The 19,157-nt window shown below is 46.9% G+C and overlaps 1 protein-coding gene and 1 long non-coding RNA gene across 3 annotated transcripts in view; one reads left to right on the top strand and one right to left on the bottom strand.

Annotated features, from left to right (window-relative positions):
* Slc4a8 (solute carrier family 4 member 8) overlaps positions 1 to 19,157 on the bottom strand; it is a 71,473-nt gene that overhangs the window by 51,577 nt on the left and 739 nt on the right. Inside the window, exon 2 of the mRNA XM_052748998.1 lies at positions 1,303 to 1,384. Coding sequence (XP_052604958.1) covers positions 1,303 to 1,384 — 82 coding nt within the window. The remainder of the gene's footprint in view (positions 1 to 1,302; positions 1,385 to 19,157) is intronic.
* Positions 9,189 to 12,654, top strand: LOC128117116 (uncharacterized). 2 transcript variants are annotated; one of them, XR_008220710.1, is made up of 4 exons: positions 9,189 to 10,037; positions 10,181 to 10,228; positions 10,522 to 10,575; positions 12,345 to 12,654. It is a non-coding gene; the product is annotated as an uncharacterized LOC128117116 (long non-coding RNA). The 2 variants fall into 2 exon arrangements; XR_008220709.1 differs by having other exon boundaries at positions 9,189 to 10,228.

Here is a 19,157-nt window from a genome sequence, read left to right as displayed (position 1 = left end):
AAGGCACCTGTTCTTGCTTCTGTAAACAAGGTTGGTTGCCCCAACTGCACAGGATGTGCTTGATCACAAGTAGATGGGAGGTACGTAGGCAGGAAGTACATCACGATGTATGCTTGCCCCTGACTGGACGAAGGCAGGAAGTACATAGTCTTGTGGGGTTTGCCTTTATAAGCCCCTGGCTAGTGTAATTTGGCACCATACTCTGGTAATCCCAGGTATGGACCTGGCCAGTGTCCATCATCCTAGCCAGTATTTAATAAAGTTTGCTTCAATTTTATCTCAGAAATTGTGGTAGTGGTCTTATTTTTGCCCACTGGGATTAACAGTACTACAGACGAAAGGGTGGCTGGTATAAAATACCTAATTCAATGCCTAACACCAGAGGCCTCCCCCAATAGCACACACTTCCTGCTCCCACATTCTCCCTGTCCCTTCATCCATCTGGCCAAAATAACTTCGAGAACTTGACCTTGATCTATCCACACACCAGTGACTCTGCAGAGTCACCCACACACAGGTTTTCACAGTAACCGAGCTGGAGCCGCAGCCAGCCTCCCCAGCTTTCCTCCACTTCCCATTCAAAGGCCGAGTTTTCCCTGTGGTGGCACAAGGTTGATAAAACCCATGACCGGAACAAGCAGTACAGAGAAAACATCACGGCCTCTGACAGCGGGAAGCTGCTGCAACCTCCAGTGTGCAGGGGGAGCGGCAGCGGCCATCTCACACGGAGCAGACTTGGCTCCTTGGACGGGAACCCTCCTCCAGGATAAAGGAATGTCACCACTAATGAGGAACCATGGTTGGACAGGTGGAAGGAGACGCCAGGGCACAGTCAGGGACAAGAATGGCTCCTCCTGCCTCCATCTCACTGGGGTTTTTCCTTAACTTTGTGCTGAGAACTCCGAGTCTTTGCTGGTCTGTTTCTGCATTCCCTTTCCTTGTTTACATTTTTTTTAAAAAAAAAAATCTGGTACAAATGGGCACAGTTAGAAAACAAAGAGCCAATAATGGAAATGTGGTTTAAAAAAAAGGTTTTACAGCCAAACTGAACTTTTAAACTCATGATATTCTATTTTCTTTTAAATTTGTGTAGATACTTATCTTTCCGTGCAGTTATGAAGACTCAGTGAACTAAATGAGCGCTTCACATTCTCAAAGAAAGGGTTATTTGTTATTGTTAACATTTATGTTGAGTACTCTGTCTCATGCTGCCTACTGGGCCCCATAATAAGCCTGTCACACATGTGGGTACTGTTGTCTCTGCTCTTATTTCAAGACAAGGACTAGGAGGCAGGTTCTTACCTTCCAACTCTTCTTTCTCATAGTGAATGTTGAGAATTGTGCTGGTCCCACCCTGGTCCACCACAGCTTCCTCATCTGGTCTCTGTTTGAAAACAGACACGCAAATAGTTACAGAATTACACCAATATCCATTCATTCATTCAAATACTTCAAACCAAGGCTCCTTTGAGATGCCTGGAGGAGGAAACACAGTGGTTTACATATATATATTTAAGTTGGAACCTCACAATAACCAGGAGATGCAAATATGGCAACCATTTTCTTTTCCATTCTGTGAGTAGCCTAGACCCGAAGCACACTAAAGAACTATGCCCCAAGGTCACAGCTGTGGTAGAAGGGAGTTAAGACTGAGCAGCTCCATCCTCTCCAGTGACCCGGCTACATTCTGTAGAGCCAACACCAGCAGGCACTTGCCTTGAATGGCGACTGCCCCCCACTTCCAAACTAGCCCAGGCCCCAGTTTTTATGTCCCAGTGGCATACTGCAATTCTGCTTAGTAATGAAACATACATACAGGGGCTGGAGAGACGGACCAGTGAGTGGCTAAGAGTGTGTATGCTCTCGCGGTTTCCAGCCTATAACTCCACCTCCAGGAGACCGACACCCTCTTCTGGCCTCCATGGGCAACTGCACTCATGCACACATACTCACCATAGACCTAATTCAAAACAAAACAAGCCAGGTGTGATATTGCATGCCTAATCTCAGCACTCAGGAGGCCAAGACCAACCTGGTCTATAGAGCAAGTCCCAGGTCAGCCAATGCTGCACAGTGAGACCCTGTCTCAAAAAGAAAATAAATCTTTTAAAAAGATTACAGCGTCCCCCCCCCCCCCCCCCCCCCGATAGCATAGAAATGCTTACATAGTAAGTGCTCACTATTGGTGAAATTATTAAGGCCACTCCACAAAGTTAAAAGGGAGATTTATTTAGTGGCGTAACTTACAAATGAAGGGATAGGTAACAAGGTCTGGGAAGACGCAGCGCAGTCCGGCGGTGTTCTCTGGAGAACTCTGCTCGGTCTCCCTCCAGCGTCCAGGGTCCAGAAAACAAGAGAGGGCGGCGCATCCGGATCTCTGGTCTCAGGGCCCTCTCTTGGCCCCACCTTGTAGGTGTGATAGTTACCAAAGCCTCAGTGGGGGTTGGAACTTCCAGATCAAAGCTGGAATGGCTACCCACTAAAGTTCACATAAATGCTCACATATAAGTGCTCACATGAACACTCACATAGTGAGTACTCAGTAAGTCTTCTTTAAAAAAGATTTAAGTTAGTTAGTTTATGTGCACTGGTGTTTTTCCTGCGTGTCTATATGAGGGTGTCAGATCTCCTGGAACTGGAGTTACAGACAGTTGTGAGCTGCCATGTAGGTGCTGGGAATTGAACCCAGATCCTCTGTAAGAACAGCCAGTGTTCTGAACCCCTGAGCCACCTCTCCAGCTGCCAGAAAGACTTTCTTAAAAGAATGCTGTGATCACCGTCCCTCCTTCCTTACAAGGCATCGACTTACGAAGACAAACACACTTAACTGATACTCTGGCAGTTACTTTCCTGGTGTGTGGCTCTGGCCAGGCTACTTTACCATAGGGACACAGCACGCTCTTGCCTCCACGTGGGCCTCTGCATACCGTCAGGCTTTGTGCTCCCCCCACGCTCTGCTCAGATCTCCAACTCACTCTTCCAAGTCCCCACTTTACCATCCTCATGCTGAGGACAGACAATCTAGTTCCCCAATGACAAGGTATTTTTAATGAGGTTAACTTAAATAAACTCTTAGAGAAATAGAATGTCAAAGGTCACTTAGAGTGATTAATTTGATAATTTACTTTCCTAGATATTTAAAAATACATATTATTACTACCATGAAAAAAAATCTCCAAGATAGAATACTAAGTTTTAAAGGCAAAGCGGAAAAAACTGTGATTTGCTACATTTTAACAAAGAAAGGGCAGCTGGAACATAAATGCCTGGTTATTCTTTAGAGTGAACGGGTCTGGAGAGGCGGCTCAATGGTGAAGAGCTGGCTGCTCCTCCAGAGGACCCAAGTTCAATTCCCAGCGCCCTCCTCTGGCCTCCACATAGTGCACAGACACAGACGTGGGCAGCACCCAGACACAAGTAAAAAAATAAAAAATCTTAAAAAGAAAGAATATTTACAAAAGATTGACTTTTTTAATGATTTGTTTTTAATTTTATGCACATTGGTATTTTGCCTACATGTATGTCTGTGTGAGGCTATCAAATTCCCTTTTTTTGTTTTGTTTTGTTTTTGGAGACAGGGTTTCTCTGTGTAGTTTTGTTGCCTGTCCTGGACTCGCTCTGTAGCCCAGGCTGGCCTCGAACTCACAGAGATCCGCCTGCCTCTGCCTCCTGAGTGCTGGGATTAAAGGCATGTGCCACTGCTGCCTGACTTCAAATCCCTTTTTTAAACAACTACTTACAAAGGAGAAAAAGAAAAAAAGAAAGACAGAAGGCAGCCTTCCTTGAATATCTTATGAATGTTTTATATAAATTCGGATTTAAGGAAGAAATTCTCAGGGATGGAGAGATGGCTCACTCAATGGTCAAGCGTGTACTGCTCTTCCATAGAACCCAAGCTCAGCTCCCAGCATCCACCTTAGATGGCCTAAAATCACTGGTAAGTCCAGCTCTGGGGTACCCAACATCCTCTACTAGCCACAGCCACAGGAACCTGCACACACGGCAGATATTCACACAGACACACATGAAGAGAAGTAAATCTTTTTGAAAAAGGAATTCCCAAAATAAAAAACAAGACAGAAACAGATGTGACATTGGTGGTGTGACCATCTCAGAAGAACTACTGAAGTACACAGTACTGTGGTGTGACCATCTCAGAAGAACTATTCCAGGTACACAGTGTTGTGGTGTGACTATCTCAGAAGAACTAATTAAGTACACAGTGCTGTAGTGTGACCATCTCAGAACTATTTAAGTATACAGTGCTGTGGTGTAACCATCTCAGAACTATTTAAGTACACAGTGCTGTGGTGTGACTGTCTCAGAAGAACTATTGAAGTACACAGTGCTGTGGTGTGACTGTCTCAGAAGAACTAATTAAGTACACAGTGCTGTAGTGTAACCATCTCAGAACTATTTAAGTACACAGTGCTGTGGTGTAACCATCTCAGAAAAACTATTTAAGTACACAGTGCTGTAGTGTGACCATCTCAGAACTATTTAAGTACACAGTACTGTGGTGTGACCATCTCAGAAGAACTATTGAAGTACACAGTGCTGTGGTGTGACTATCTCAGAAGAACTATTCCAAGAAACACAGTTCAGGAGCTGGGATCGGGGCTGAGGCTAGGGCTCTGCTCCAGATCAGTCCCTGATGAAATGTAAGACAAAGAGAAATCAGGACAAATGTCCAGTCACCCCAAGCAATATACACACTCAGAACAATAAACAGACAAATGATGACTGCAAATATCATAAACTGTTCTTTTCCTTTTTCGGTTTTTGAGAAGTCTCTCTCTGTAGCCCAGGCTGGCCTCCCAGTGGCTGTCTTGCTTCAGCCACCCTGAGAGCGGGGATTAGCCTACGCCACTGCGTGCAGCCTCCTGAGCTGGCTTTAGTCACCACACTGTTGGCTGCAGTGCTGAGGCTGCGTCTCTGGAGGGCACTGTGTGTCGTGACAGGAATGACTTTGGGATCTACTGTCATACCCAGTGTGGCCGAGAATGAGGATTCTCCAAGGGTTAGTGATGAAATGAGACATGACTGCAAACCAGAAGGTAAATAAAAGCGACATCTTTTCCGAGTGGAAAGCATCAATAAAATACATGACATTTCCTTTGTCCATAAATTAGTTGATATTTTTTTAACTCTATCCTTTCAAAGGGCCTATAACATATGATCACCCAGTAGCTCTAAGGATCATTAGCACCAAGATTATGATTTCTAAAAATATCATTCTCCACTTAAAGGATCAGAGTTTCTTGGGGGAAAAAAGTAACTGATGGAAGGATAATGATGTTCACCTTTAACCCCACACTCCAGAAGCAGGCTCTGGGAGATCTGTGAAGATTATAGGCCAGCCAGGGCTACACAGTAAGACTCTCTCTCAAAAAACCAAAACAAAAATTGGCTGTTACAGGTCTTAGTGAGGAATACACAAGCTGTGTTTGAACCCTCCCATTATATCAGATAGTAAGAAAACACAAAAGAGCAACAGAAACATGGGCAGACACATGGCCAAGGCACCAGCAGCCACCTTAGAGAGGGTCCTTGCCAACAGCATGGTGGAAAGAGAACTGACTTCCACAAGTTGTCTTCTGACCTCCACATGGGCACCATGGTATGCACACATGTGCACAAGCACACAAAACAAACAAACAAACAAACAAACAAATAATTTTAAAATACATCTAGAGTCAGTCATGGTAGTATATATCTATAATCCCAGCACTTGGGAGGCTGAGCGAGGGGATCAATGGTTCCACCCCTGTCTGGGCTACGAAGTACACAGGCAGACCCTGTCCAAACACAAAGCCTGCACAGCTATTGGGATGGCCAAGTCCAGGACACCAGTAACAACAGACCTCTTCTTCACTGCTGGGGAAAAGCAAAAGTCTGCAGCTCCACTGGAAGAGTTTCTTCCCAAAACATATTCTTACTTTATAATTTAGTGTTTATTGATATTTACCACCCGAAAACCTAAATATAATGTTTACAGAAGTTTATTCATAATTGCTAAAATTTAGAAGCCACCAAGATGTCCTTCTACGTGAACAGATAAACTTCGGTGCATCTAGACAATGGAGTACTGTTTGGCACAAAAAAGAAATGACCTATTAAGCCATAAAAAGACAAACACATTTTATGAAGTGAAAGAAGTCTATTCAAAAGGCTCCGAGTGCTGGAGCTGCCCCTTGGTGGCACAGGACTCGCCTGGCATGCAGGAGGCCCTGGGCTTCATCTCTAACTGAAGAGAGAGGAGAAAAGAAAACTGGGCAAGAATTATTAGCTCTCCATAAACTTTAACCCAGTGTGGTAGGTAGCACACTACTGGGAGTCATCCCCGGTGGTAGACAAGCCCAGAGAGGAGGTAAGGATCCAGCGAGGGGAGGATGAGCCAGGTATGGTGGGAGAATCGTGCATCTGACTGACTAGCAGCCCGTGTTTCTTATTTATACAGAATTCAGTAAGCAGGGATAGGTTACTCTTGTTCCAAAACATAGATCATATCATTTTGGTTTTGGACCTGTGTCCTACTTCCTCTTGCATATCCTGTAGTCATCATTGATAAACCGTGACAGAACAGAGTTATCTTTTCCAATCATTTTCCCTCAAGTTTAATCATTATTAATAGTTATCCTTTATAACCATTTTTACTCATTAACACCATGACCCATTTTTAAGAATCTAGAGGCATATGACAGCCTGTTCTCAGGCTGGTAGCTCTGGTTGCTTCAAGGACACCAGACCAAAACAAAATCTTCAAGCCAGCCCAGGCATATTGCCATGTCCCAAGCAGTGTATTATTAACTCTTAATGGTCAGAGTGCCCAGAAAAGTCCTCAGGCCAAAGCTGCTGCAGTTATTTTCAAATTCTGGCATAATACAATGTTTACATTTTATATCTTTATAGAATTTGTTTATAAGCCTAATCCTAGCATTCTGTTGTTCCTTGGTCATATGACATCACAGGGGCTCTGTTGTGCTAACTTTTCTAAGAAAAGGAGGCCCTGATAGCTCTTTCTTTTATCATCTTTCTACATCATTCTTTGCCCATCAATATAAGTCTCTGTTGGGCAGAGGTAACTTTAGATAATCTCACTTTGTTGCTGTACACACCACGCCACGTAATTGCCTGAGTGTACAGTGGGAAGAGGCTTGCAGTCTGAACTGTGGCCAACTCCTCTAGCCCAACGACTCTTGTTGACCTTTTTAAGTTTACTTTGTTTTGATTATCTTGTTCCTGAGTAATTACAGGGACAGATGTTTCAAGAATGTCTCATAGCCCCCATAAAGAGACCTCTGGCTTCATGTGTCACAACCTCCAAGGCATAAGGAAGACCTTTAAGTAGACAAGGATATCTCCTTAAAAGTGGGAGGGGTAATATGCTCAGGACTTTCCTGGGGAAGCTTAGAAGCAATACTCCTAGGAGAAGGCATAAAAGATTCACAAGAAATTTTCCATTAATCCACTATCCCCAAATTGTACAAATATTAAAAGTCCCGCAAGTATGCACAGGTAGAGATGAAAACCAAAGGTGGCATGGCGGCCACCATGTGGCTCAGCTCTGCTGGATCTTTGTCAAGCAGCTGGGCTGGCTTTGTGACTTCTGCCACTCCATTCAGGTATGGCTGTGCCAGCACACACCTGTGATCTCAGAACTCAGGAAGCTGAGGCAGGAGGATCACTAGTTCTAGGCAAGTTAGTTTTGGGGTTTTGTTGAAAGGAAGGAAGGAAGGAAGGGAGGAAGGAAGGAAGGAAGGAAAGAAAGGTTTGTCCTGGGGGCTGGGAAAGGGGCTAAATAGGTCAGGTGCAGAAAGAAGATTTGGGGCAGGTAATGAGTCTGTATGGTCCAAGCATGGGGGATCCATGTCCTCAAACATTTGTCCAAGCCCACAGAATGTCCAACACCAAGGCCCCACCCTAACGCAAGCTATGGACTTAGCATAAAAAGCTGCTCTGGTGCAGACGTGGATAGTAAAGGGGGGCGGGTAACTAAAGGGAACGTTCTGTGCCTTCTGTAGTGTACGGTGGAAATGAAGTGGTTTGTTACAAAGTCTCTAAGATCAGAACCAACAAGAGACATACGGGACCAGCGCACACTTGAATGCTGACAGGACACTCACGGTGGGACACAGTGTCTCCCTTTAGCTGTATCAGGCTGATGATACAGAGGACTTAGATTTTAGACACACTGAAGTACTTTCAGATGAAACTAACCTTTTTAAAGCCAAGCATGACGTTCACGCTTGTAATCACAGATGAGACAGATGGACTGCCATGAGTTCAAGGCCAGCGTGGGCTCTATAGTGAGCACCAGACCTGGAAGTGACACAGAGAGACCCTGGAGAGGGGCAGGAGGAGGAGGGAAAAGGCTGGAATTGGCCTGTATTGTACTATTTTAATAACACTCAAAATCTTCAGATGTACCTTTTAACCCTGTACCTCCCTCAGCCCCATGGTGCTGCGGTTTGATGAACACCATTTCCAGAGCACACCAGCTCTACTTCCTGCAAAGCATTTCCCGTTCCTTTTTCCTTTTGTGCTGTACTAGGGGCTGGACCTGGGGCCTTGCACATGTAGGCAAGTCACACCCCAGCTTTTTTCTGTTTCAGTTGTATGTGTATGGGTGTTTTTTATGTGGAGGGGTGTTTTTTATGTATGGGGTGTTTTTTAAGTGTAGGGTGTCTTTTATGAGTGGGACTGTTTTTTATGTGTATGGGTGTTTTGCCTACATATCTGTGTACCCTTTATGTGCCTGATGCTGGGGGAGGCCAAAAGAGGGCATCAGATCCCCTGGAACCAGGGATAAGAGTGCTGTGAGCAGCCATGAGGGTGCTAGGAACTGAGCCTGGGTCCTCTGCAAGAGCATCCAGTGTTCTTACCAATGAGCCATCCCTCCACCCAACGAGGAACCATTTTTAAGTAGAAAAACAACTGGTTTATTCTGCATGTGTTATCTGCTTACCTAGCTCATCCTTCAGGTCATGAGTTCCTCCCTCCCTCCCTTTCTTACTCCCTCCCTCCCTCCTTCCTCCCTCCTTCTTGATTTGTCTTTTTTTTTTTTTTTTTTTTTTTTTTTTTTTGGTTTTTCGAGACAGGGTTTCTCTGTGTAGCTTTGCGCCTTTCCTGGAACTCACTTGGTAGCCCAGGCTGGCCTGGAACTCACAGAGATCCACCTGCCTCTGCCTCCTGAGTGTTGGCATTAAAGGCGTGCACCACCACCGCCCGGCTTATAGAAGTAATTATTATGTTGGCTACCCAGCTACTTTTTAATATGCAGAATCACTTATAACAGTCGGCACTCTCCACAGACACCTGACAGAGCACAGAACAAGGTGGCAATATGGAGAGGGAGGAAGGGAGGTAGAAGCCAGATTTCTCCAAGACTATAAATCAAGAGGCCTGGAGGGAGGAAAGGGAAGGGGGAACTGATGGAACTATATTATAATCTCAAAATACAAACTAAATTACAATAATTTTAAAAGCACATCTTTAACATTAAAAATATAAAGAGTAAAGTCAACTATTTGAAAACTTCATGCTTCCTTAACTTGGTTACCTACAGCTGAGTTCACTGACAGACTGTCCGTCCTCTTCGCCTTGCCAAAGGAAACAGCCACAATCAGTGAACATTAGCAGCTAGAGCATTATAACAGCTACACTGGAGTGTAAACGTGGGGCCCTGGCTCACATAAACTAATGCTTAAAAAAGAAAAGAAAAATAAGTATAACTAATTCAAAGAAACTTAAACAGAATGGATATTTGATTGTATTCCTTTATTTATTTTTGTTCTTTATTTATTTACTTTTGAGATAGGATCTCTCTGTGCAGTCCTGGCTGTCCTGGAACTCACTTTTAGACCAGGCTGGCCTCAAACTCACAGGAATCTGCCTGCCTCTCAGATACTTTTCAAAGTATGGCAATAATTTTTCGATGTGGCATCAGTACATTTTAAAGAGTCCTTCAGCTGGTATTTGAGACTGGAGGGAGACAGAGGAAAGACGCTGTGTTCATCGCTGACGCCGAGTCATTGGTACGTGATGATTCACTATGCAAATGCTTCTCCTTTGATACACTTGAAATGTTCCCCAAATTTCAAGCATATGCCAAATTTGTCTGAAATTGTTAAACTGAAGAGAAAGAAATACCAGTTCTCCTGGTCTATGCTTGCTGCAGGTCCACAAAGGTTGGTGACATTTGCCTCTGCCGCCATTGCTGTTCACAGTAAGCAAGATTTACCAACTTGGAGTCCATAAACTTCTAGGAAACCTATGGATGCTTAGAGGAGAGGGGCAATATGTGTGCATGTACATTTGGTGGTGTGGGGGCTGTCCATAAGTTTTACCGGAGTCTCAGAGGAGCTTGTGACTTGGGAAAGATTAGAAGCACATTAAACAAGCCTACGAGAAAAAGGAAGGGAGGGAGGGAGGGAGGGAGGGAGGGAGGGAGGGAGGGAGGGAGGGAGGGAATTGGAAAAAAAATCTTCAAGTAATCCTCTTTTCTATACTTCCTCCGAGGGGGTCACTGACGACGCCTCCTATTAAACCCGAATCGGAGGGTCCCAGGACTAGGTAAGAACTGAGGGGATTAATTCACATTAAAGCATCGATGGGGGGGGGGGGGCTGGAGAGAGAGCTCAGCAGCTAAGCACGTGCTGTCCTTATGGAGGACCAGAGCTTGGTTCCCAGTGCTCACATCAGGCAGCTCACAACCACCAGTAACTCCAGTCCTAGGTGATCTGACACCCTCTTCTGTCCTCCACAAGCATGTGTGCTCTGGCGTGCACGCATGCATGGGCACACACACACACACACACACACACACACACACACAGGAAGGCAAACACATATACACATAAACAAAAATGAAAATAAACTTTCCTCACTAAATCACTGACACTGCATGGCAGGTCTTGAGAGACAAAGCACTGTTATAGCCTTGGAAAGTGGTCTTTTCTAGGGAAGAGGCCCCCAAACTAGTTATCCAACACCGAATGGTCAGCCCTGAGAGCATACACACAGCTAACATGTGGACGGAGCAGGTCATATTTATATATTTATATACTCTGTGTGTGTGTGTGTGTTTTAGCAAAGAGGGTGCACGAGAAGGGTTGGAGGGAGGAAAGGAAAAGGAAAATATGATGTAATTGTATTATAATTTCAAAAAATAAAAAATTATTATTAAAGAAAATGAATGAATCTGGGCATGGTGACACACATCTGTAATCCCTGCACTCAGGAGGCACAGACAGGTGGATCTCTGAGTTCAAGATCAACCTGGTCTACAAACTGAGTTCCAGGCCAGCAAAGGGCTACACAGTGAAACCCTGTCTCGAAAAGAATGAGTCAGACCCTGGTAAATCAAAGCCTTGCTTCCAGTAACGAGCAAATGGAGCAGGGCTGAATATTACATAATGGCCCCAACTCCCAGACACAGCCAAGGAGCTCCAGGGACAGTGAAGATTGAGGCAGAGCCACTTAGAGCCCTTCCTGACACAGTGCCCTTGCTGTCCTTGCTGGATTGTGATGGCCTGCCCACATGAACCCCGTCACCCTTCTGGTAAGAGCTTCTGGACTTTATTTCAAACACCTCTTCCACCCCCCCACTCCACTCCATGGAGCTAATGTTTTTAGGGTCTCTACATGCTGCATCCCCACCCCCACCCAACCATCATTCACCCAGAACAACAACAAAAACATCAACAGAGCCTTGCTGAGTGCTAATGCAGAGTTCCAGGTTCCCCAGGCATTCCCCAGGCAAGCACTCTGCACAGAGGACACTCTCAGCCCCACCTCCTGGGTTTCTAGTCAACAAAAGAATTAGGAAGTCATTTACTCATGCCTGCCATTTTTGCTATAGCTATTACCTTACTTAATCTTCAACACAGTCCTAAATCAAGGCTAAATATGATCTCACAGGAGCTGGGAGGGCTGGAAGGCTCAAGTTTCGTTATTAATTTTTTTTTTTTTTTTTTGGTTTTTCGAGACAGGGTTTCTCTGTATAGCTTTGCGCCTTTCCTGGATCTCGCGCTGTAGACCAGGCTGGCCTCGAACTCACAGAGATCCGCCTGCCTCTGCCTCCCGAGTGCTGGGATTAAAGGCGTGCGCCACCACCGCCCGGCTTAATTTTTAATGATTTATTTTTATTTTATGTGCATTGGTATTTTGCCTGAATATATGTCTGTGTGAGGGTGTCAGATCCCCTGGAACTGGAGTTACACACAGTTGAGAACTGCCATGTGGGTGCTGGGAATTGAACCTAGGTTCTCTGGAAGAGCAGCCAGTGCTCTTAACCACTAAGCCATCTCTCCAGCCCCTCGTTATTAATTATGTATTAACAGGGCTCAAAGCAAAGAAACTGGTCATTGTTGAGAGCTCCAGAAACCTAATCATGGACTCGTGCCCACGGTGAGAACAAGGCTGAGATTCACACTGCCTTCCCCAGCCATCAGTGCCCCAGAACCTCACACACCCAAGTGTCCTGCTCAGCAGCCCTCCTGTGGTTTCCTAGCCCCTCATCTCCACCATCTGCCTCTTCAGTCAAAAGAACATCTGAATTCTAGCCCCGGGGAACCCATTCACTGAGACTGACCCATGCTTCTACTTCTCTTGTGGTATGTCTAACTTTGGATTAAAACAAATGAAGCCAAAGATGAGATCTTTTTGGTGACTTTTTGTAACGCAAGGGCTGTTCAGTTCTCAAGCATGAACTTTGTAGATGACGATGTGCCACACGTCGAAAGGTTGGGCATGACTGAGTGCCTTCAGTTACTTCCACACAGCCTACAGACACCCAGCAGCCAGAAAGAGTGGTCCACAAGGCCTCGAGGCAGGAGGCCCTAGCCACGAGCCGTCCTTCCCACTCTCCAGCAGTCTGCTGGGAAGCGAGACTGCACAGTGGCTCTCTGATTCTTTCCTTGAACCCCACTTAGAGTCTCTCCCACTTAGGACAGACATGGAGAATAATGGCCCCTATAGAGGTGCACATCTAATCCCTGGTGACCTCAGAGTTTGTGACTTCACCTGGCAGAAGAGAATTAAGATTACAGCTAAAGGTCACACTGCTGATCAACTGACCTTCCAAGAAGACTATTGAAAATTATGTAAACTACAAAGTAACCTCATGTAATCAAAAGCTCTGTAGAGCCAGGTGTGGCGATGCATGCTTCTAATCCAGGACCTGGGAGAGTAAAGCAGTGAGATGGCAAGTTCAAGGCCAGCCTGGTCTACACAGTGAATTCCAGACCAGCCTGGGCTACAAAGGAAGAGCCTTTCTTTTTGAGGCTGGAGAGATGGTCTGTTGGGTAGGAGGAACAAACACTTCTTGTTCTTGCCAAGGACCTGGGTTCAGTTCCCAGCACCCACATGACTGTCCATAACCACCTATAACTCTAGTTCCAGGGAATCCAGTGCCTTCCTCTGGCCTCTGTGGTAACTACATAGATGACGCGCGTGTGCACGCACACACGCGCGCACACACACACACACACACACACACACACACACACACACACACACACATGCAAGGAAAACCCTCATCCATGTAAATATTTTCCAAAACATCATCCACAGAAGAGAGAAGCAGAAAAGTGGAATCAGAGAGAAGATCTGAGGGGGAAATCAGGGCCTGAGAAACCGTAGTTTCCGGCCTGAAACAGGAAGCATGGAGGGAGGAAACTAAGCCAAAGAATGCAGGCAGGTCTTAGTCTAACAAGACATGAACAAAGAGATTCTGTCCAGAGGCTTCCAGAGCCGCAGCCCTGGCGACAGTTTATGCCCACAAGCACAGGCAAATCAGGTTCTCAACCGCAGAACTGTTCCCATGAACACACACGTTTGAGTCACTCAGCCCCTGGTAGTGTCATGGAAGCAATAAGAGGCTTGTACAGTGTATATATTTTGACTCCCTAACTACCAAAGCTAGAGTGAACTGGTTCTTACCTTATGGGAAATGACCGCGGCTCCATTATCTAAGGTGCGCTGCCGTAACCTAGCAGCAGATTTAGAACAGACTCGCTGTGGGCCCTGGCTACCCTGCCAAGGCAAACAACACCAAGATGGTTATCTAAGGCTCTGAAGGAAGTACATGGACAGCCTGAACTGCCCCTGTTCTCTGCCCAAGGCTCTGCTTGACAAGTCAGTCCACAGCTCTGACAGAGGATACCCACGGTTCTCACATCACTTAGGTGTTAGGAGAGGTTAAGGGGTCTGGACTGTCTACTGCAATGAGGTGACAGGGAAAACTTCCATCTAGGATTGGCATTTCTGTTCAGTAGTGTTGAGCAAATACTTATCATCTGCTTACCACAAACTGGCCGTGACCCTCAGGAAGCCGATCTGCTCTCAATGGAGCCTCTCAATCACTTGTTCAACAAATATGTACTGTGTTCCATGAGCCAAAGTCACTGGACACCACAAAGCACAGCTCCTTGGGAACTCTTGTCCTGCAAATTTGTTTCAGGTCTACCTTAAGAGAGAGGTGTGATGCTCTTCCCATCGGCTGTACTTCTCAGTTATCACCCGCATGCCAGGGTTTGGCAATGTCTCTTTGCTGTTTCTTTAGCCAAAGTCTCACATAGCCCAGGCTGGCCTTGAACTCTCTACGTAGCCAAGATTAACTGTGAACTTTTTTTCTAGATTTATGTGTATGAGTGTTTTGCCTGCAAGCATGTGTGCAGCACTTGGGCCTGGTTTCAGAAGAGGGCAGCAGAGCCCCTGGAACTGGAGTTATGGTTGTGTGGCCACCACATGGTGCTGGGAATTGAACTAGGGTGCTCTGCTAGAGCATCAAGTGTCCTTAACTGCTGATCCATCTTTTTTTAGGTATTACACAACTCTGTGTGTGTGTGTGTGTGTGTGTGTGTGTGTGTGTGTGGTGTGTGGGCATGTGCTTGCCATGGTGCAACTACTGGGGTCACAGGATAACTCTGTGAGTCTGTCTTTCCTTCCACCTTTGTGTGGGCCCCACGGTTCAAGCTCAAATGGTCACACTTGTCCAGAAACGCTCTATCCATTGCATCATCTCCCTGGCTTTGACCTTGAACTAACCCTCAGGTTTCTACCTTCCAAGTGCTGGGATCACAGTCATTTGCTCCTATGGCCAGCTCCAGGGTTTGGGTTTGGTATTCTAAAGATTTCTACAAAGTGTTCCAGGGCTGATGTACATAAAAACCAGGTTTCCTTGCCACCGTCTCCATGATCCCTGGATGTCCCAGGGATGACCTCTCCTCTTACAGTCTCCACACTCCCTGGACGTCCCAGGGATGACCTCCCCTCCTACAGTCTCCACGCTCCCTGGATGTCCCAGGGATGCCAGGCAGTACCTTCCTCAGATGCCACAGCGACCAACCTCCCAACATGTCTTCCTTCTGGTCAGTTCTGAAAGTGCTGATCAGCAGATCTGTGAGGCTTTAAGATGGTCCAGCACAAAGAGGCTTTCCCTAAAGCTGTCTGGTAGCCTTCCTCTATTGCTGCTCCCTTTGAAGAGCTCATCTTTCCTAAAATGTCAGTAACGCCCCCAGAGAGCTTATCGAGGTGGATGATGTAGGCCACGTTAACACAGCCTACATCATGCCAGCGGCCTCGGGCTGGCCTCCCTCACTCCAGTCTGCTGCACTCTAATATATTCCTTGCAAGCTTTCCCAAGCACCTCTGGTGCTCACTCAGGGCCAGGCGCTACAGCAAGGCTGCTCTAGGCAAGGCTACAGCTGTGGTGATGCCCAGTGGTTGAGGGCTCAGCGTTTGGAGAGAGGCAGCTCGGCCCTTTCCAGAAGTCACTGCCCCTTGCTACGCTTCCATTTCTTTATTTGTGAAGTCGGAACAATAAAGGTGCACAATTCTCGGGGCTACAAAAAAAGTTAACTGGGATCTGAGTTTGGGAGGTCCAGTCCAGTGAGAGTGCTTGCTGAGCATGTTCGAGGCGTGGGTGCAATCCTCGGCCTCTCTGTAACTAAAGAAGAAAAGGTAAGCATGAGAATACATGGAAAGCACCCAGCATGGTGCCTGGCACACAGGAAGCACTCGGTGCCAATGCAGTAATAAAGGGAAGTACCAGGTAAGTGGCAGAAAGGGGCCTGCTCGGTCCAGCAGGAGTGAAGACAGGCACGTGGCAGGTGTGTGAACAGAGGAGAATGAGCGGCAGATTCTGGCTGAGCTACATGGAGCCAGCCTGGAAGGTCAGGGTGGGATTCCTCAGATCCTGCAGCTTGCCAGCCTAAGCAAAGGCACCATATCAAAGAAGAGAGAGCTTGTGTGTGAGCTGCAGACTGTTGCCTGCAGGCTGCTTCATGCCAATCCTGCCTGGCAGACCACGAGCTCCTAAGAGAAACACTTTAGCCTTGGATCCAAGAGTCATTCACTGACTCAGCAGCCAAGCACTAACTAGAAACTAGGCAGTGTGTGAGACAGGACTGGGGTCACTGCCCTGCCCTCCTGAAACTTCTACTTAACAGGGCATCACGACAGGAACACTCACACGCAATGTGCTAGGGAGAGAGACACAAGAGGATCCCACGGAGGAGTGTGACTCGGGGGTGGAGGTCAGAGGAAGCTGTTCTTCAGCAGATACAAATGAGTCAAGAGGAGGTCAAGCTAGAACAGTGTCCCAAAAAGAGGACAAATTCCCGAGCTGTGAGGGAGCCTGTCGTACCAAAGAAACACAAAGCAAGCCGGAGTCGGAGTGCATGGTGAGAGAGAGGACGAGTCCAGGGAGGGTGGGCAAAGCCTCAATCATGTCAAACCTTGGTAAGCCATAGCAGAGTTCGGATTTTATTCTAAAAGTCACCAGGAAGCCACTGACAGGTTCCAAGCGAGGACATGCCATGGTCTGGCTTGCAGCTCTAAACCCCCGCGGGCTGGACCGTGGAGAATGGCTGTGGAGTCAGTCAGAAGGGCAGGGCAGGAGTCCGGCCCTGAGAACAGTCCAGACTCGTGGTGTGGGGATGTGACGTCTGGAGCCTCTCTGCTTCCATCACTCACTCTGCAGGTCCAGCTCTCTCAAGGCGGCACACAGGAAGTTTAGTCACGAAGGTCACTGCCCATCGGTTAACTGTGTCTCCTCCGGGCCATCCCCATTTCCTCCCCCTTCCAGCCCCCATTCTCTTTCCCTCCCTAAATCTCAACTTCCTCTGTCTAATGCCTGACTTCACGAGGACCTGCTGTCTCTCTCTTTCTTTCTCCACTCCATGACCCACAAAGTGTCTTAGCTTTGTGTAAAGAGCATATTTACTGCCTGTCCAGAACACAAACCACAGACCATTAACAGAAACCTGAGGGTGACACATACTTCATAAAACCCGAACACGCTGTGCATGTTAAACACGGGGTCTCCTCACATCCCAGTGCCATCGCCCACAGCACCAGAGACATCTTTCAACAGAGGAAATCTCGTCAGGACCTCGTGGTATGTCTCCTGAGCCCTCTTGGGTCTCACCTCCCCTCATTTGCTTCAAGCTCACCAATGACCACTCTTGGTCCTCACACAAATATCAGTTCCTCGGTGGGGGCCACAGTGTCTCGCTACGTTATGTACCCGGAACACAACTCACCATTTCCTCACGGCCCCCTGTGGTTCTCCCACACTGTCCTTGCAGAACACGCCCCGTATCTGCCACCGGACTTCTGCACATCCTGTTCTCTGTGTCCAAGTTCTTTGACCGCCCCCCCTTTCCTTCATTCTTCAGACCTTTGCCCCAATTTTCTTCTAAGAAAGATCTCTTGTGGTCTGAGTCATGTACGGTCTCAGAGGACTGTCTGAGAAGCTGTCAGAGCACCCAAGTTTATAATAAAGTATTTCCTTTGTGCACATTTTTTAAGACAGGGTCTCATCACATAGTCTATTTTAACCCCCAAAAGATGTTCCTCCTGCCTCAGGCTCCTAGCATTAGTATTTGTGTGCCATGAAGAAGGCTCCGTGGGTGAAAGTCGCACAGCATGAAGACCTGAATTCAGATCCCGCTCCCATGTAAGAACCCAGCATGGCAGTGCTTGTCTGGGCCCCCAGCACTGGAGGGCAGAGGAGGCGCGAGTGGGCTGGGGACAGACAAGCAGATCCCAAGGGCTCACTGGCCAGCTGAAACGGCAAGCTCCAGGTTCAGTGCAAGAATGTATTTCAATAAAGGTAGCCAGGCAGCGGTGACGCATGCTTTAATGCCAGCACTCGAGACACAGAGCCAGGAGGATCTCTGTGAGTTCGAGGCCAGCCTGGTCTACAGAGGGAGATCCAGGATAGGCACCAAAGTTACACAGAAAGACCCTGTCTTGGAAAAAAAAAAAACTAAATAAATAAAGGTAGAGTGATAGACACCAGATATCAAACTCTGGCCGACACACACACACACACACACACACACACACACACACACACACACACACACCCCTCTTACTTTAGGCTAGGGATATGGCTCAGCGGTAGAGTGTTTTCCTAGCAAGTCAGGAGGCAGTCCATCCCCAGGACCACCAAAGGCGAAACAACAAAAGCTAATTCTCCTCCTTCCCCACCAGCTGGGACAGGCAAGACTGTGGCCTCTTTCTGCTCCCAAACGGAAGTTGACTATAACATAGCATGTCATGAGATCAGAGATGGAAAGATCCCCCCAAAATCTTAGATCTACTTATTGTGACTGCAAGCAAAGACTGTTGCCTGGAAGAGAGGTAGGGAGTGTCACACCCATCTTGCTGCACTCAGGAAGTTCTCCCTGCCTCTTCCCAGACCTCACTCCCGATTTCAACATGTATGGCATTTGCTTCCAAGTCCCGTCACCCTTCCTGAAACAGGTCTTGTCTTGGTTCCCTTCCCTCCTTCAAACCCTCTTTCCAGGGCAGCAATCACACCTGATCAGGGTTTAAGAAAGTGGTGGTGGGGTAGGGTGAGAATCCAAAGAGCTACTACTCACGCAATAAACCGACCGAGTCCTTAAAACAGCCCTGTGAAGTAACCCGTACAAAGATTACTATTTTATTTATTTCCATTTTAATAGATGGGGAAACCGAGGTTCAAAGGGGCAAGCAGGCTTGCACAAAAGGTCAGGAAACCTATGAGAAACAGATTGGGATTTGAACCCACAGACTCTTAATATAACCTAGTCCAACGCTTCCTAATATTAGCCTCCCCTGCAGTTCTAGTATCAACTACTTAAGTCTGGTGGTGTCGTTCC

This window comes from Peromyscus californicus, unplaced genomic scaffold (genome assembly GCF_007827085.1).
Source record: "Peromyscus californicus insignis strain IS unplaced genomic scaffold, ASM782708v3 Scaffold_20__1_contigs__length_68692818, whole genome shotgun sequence".
NCBI classification, from domain to species: domain Eukaryota; kingdom Metazoa; phylum Chordata; class Mammalia; order Rodentia; family Cricetidae; genus Peromyscus; species Peromyscus californicus.
Note: the sequence above shows the minus strand (reverse complement) of the source record. Positions and strands in the feature narration are given on the sequence as shown.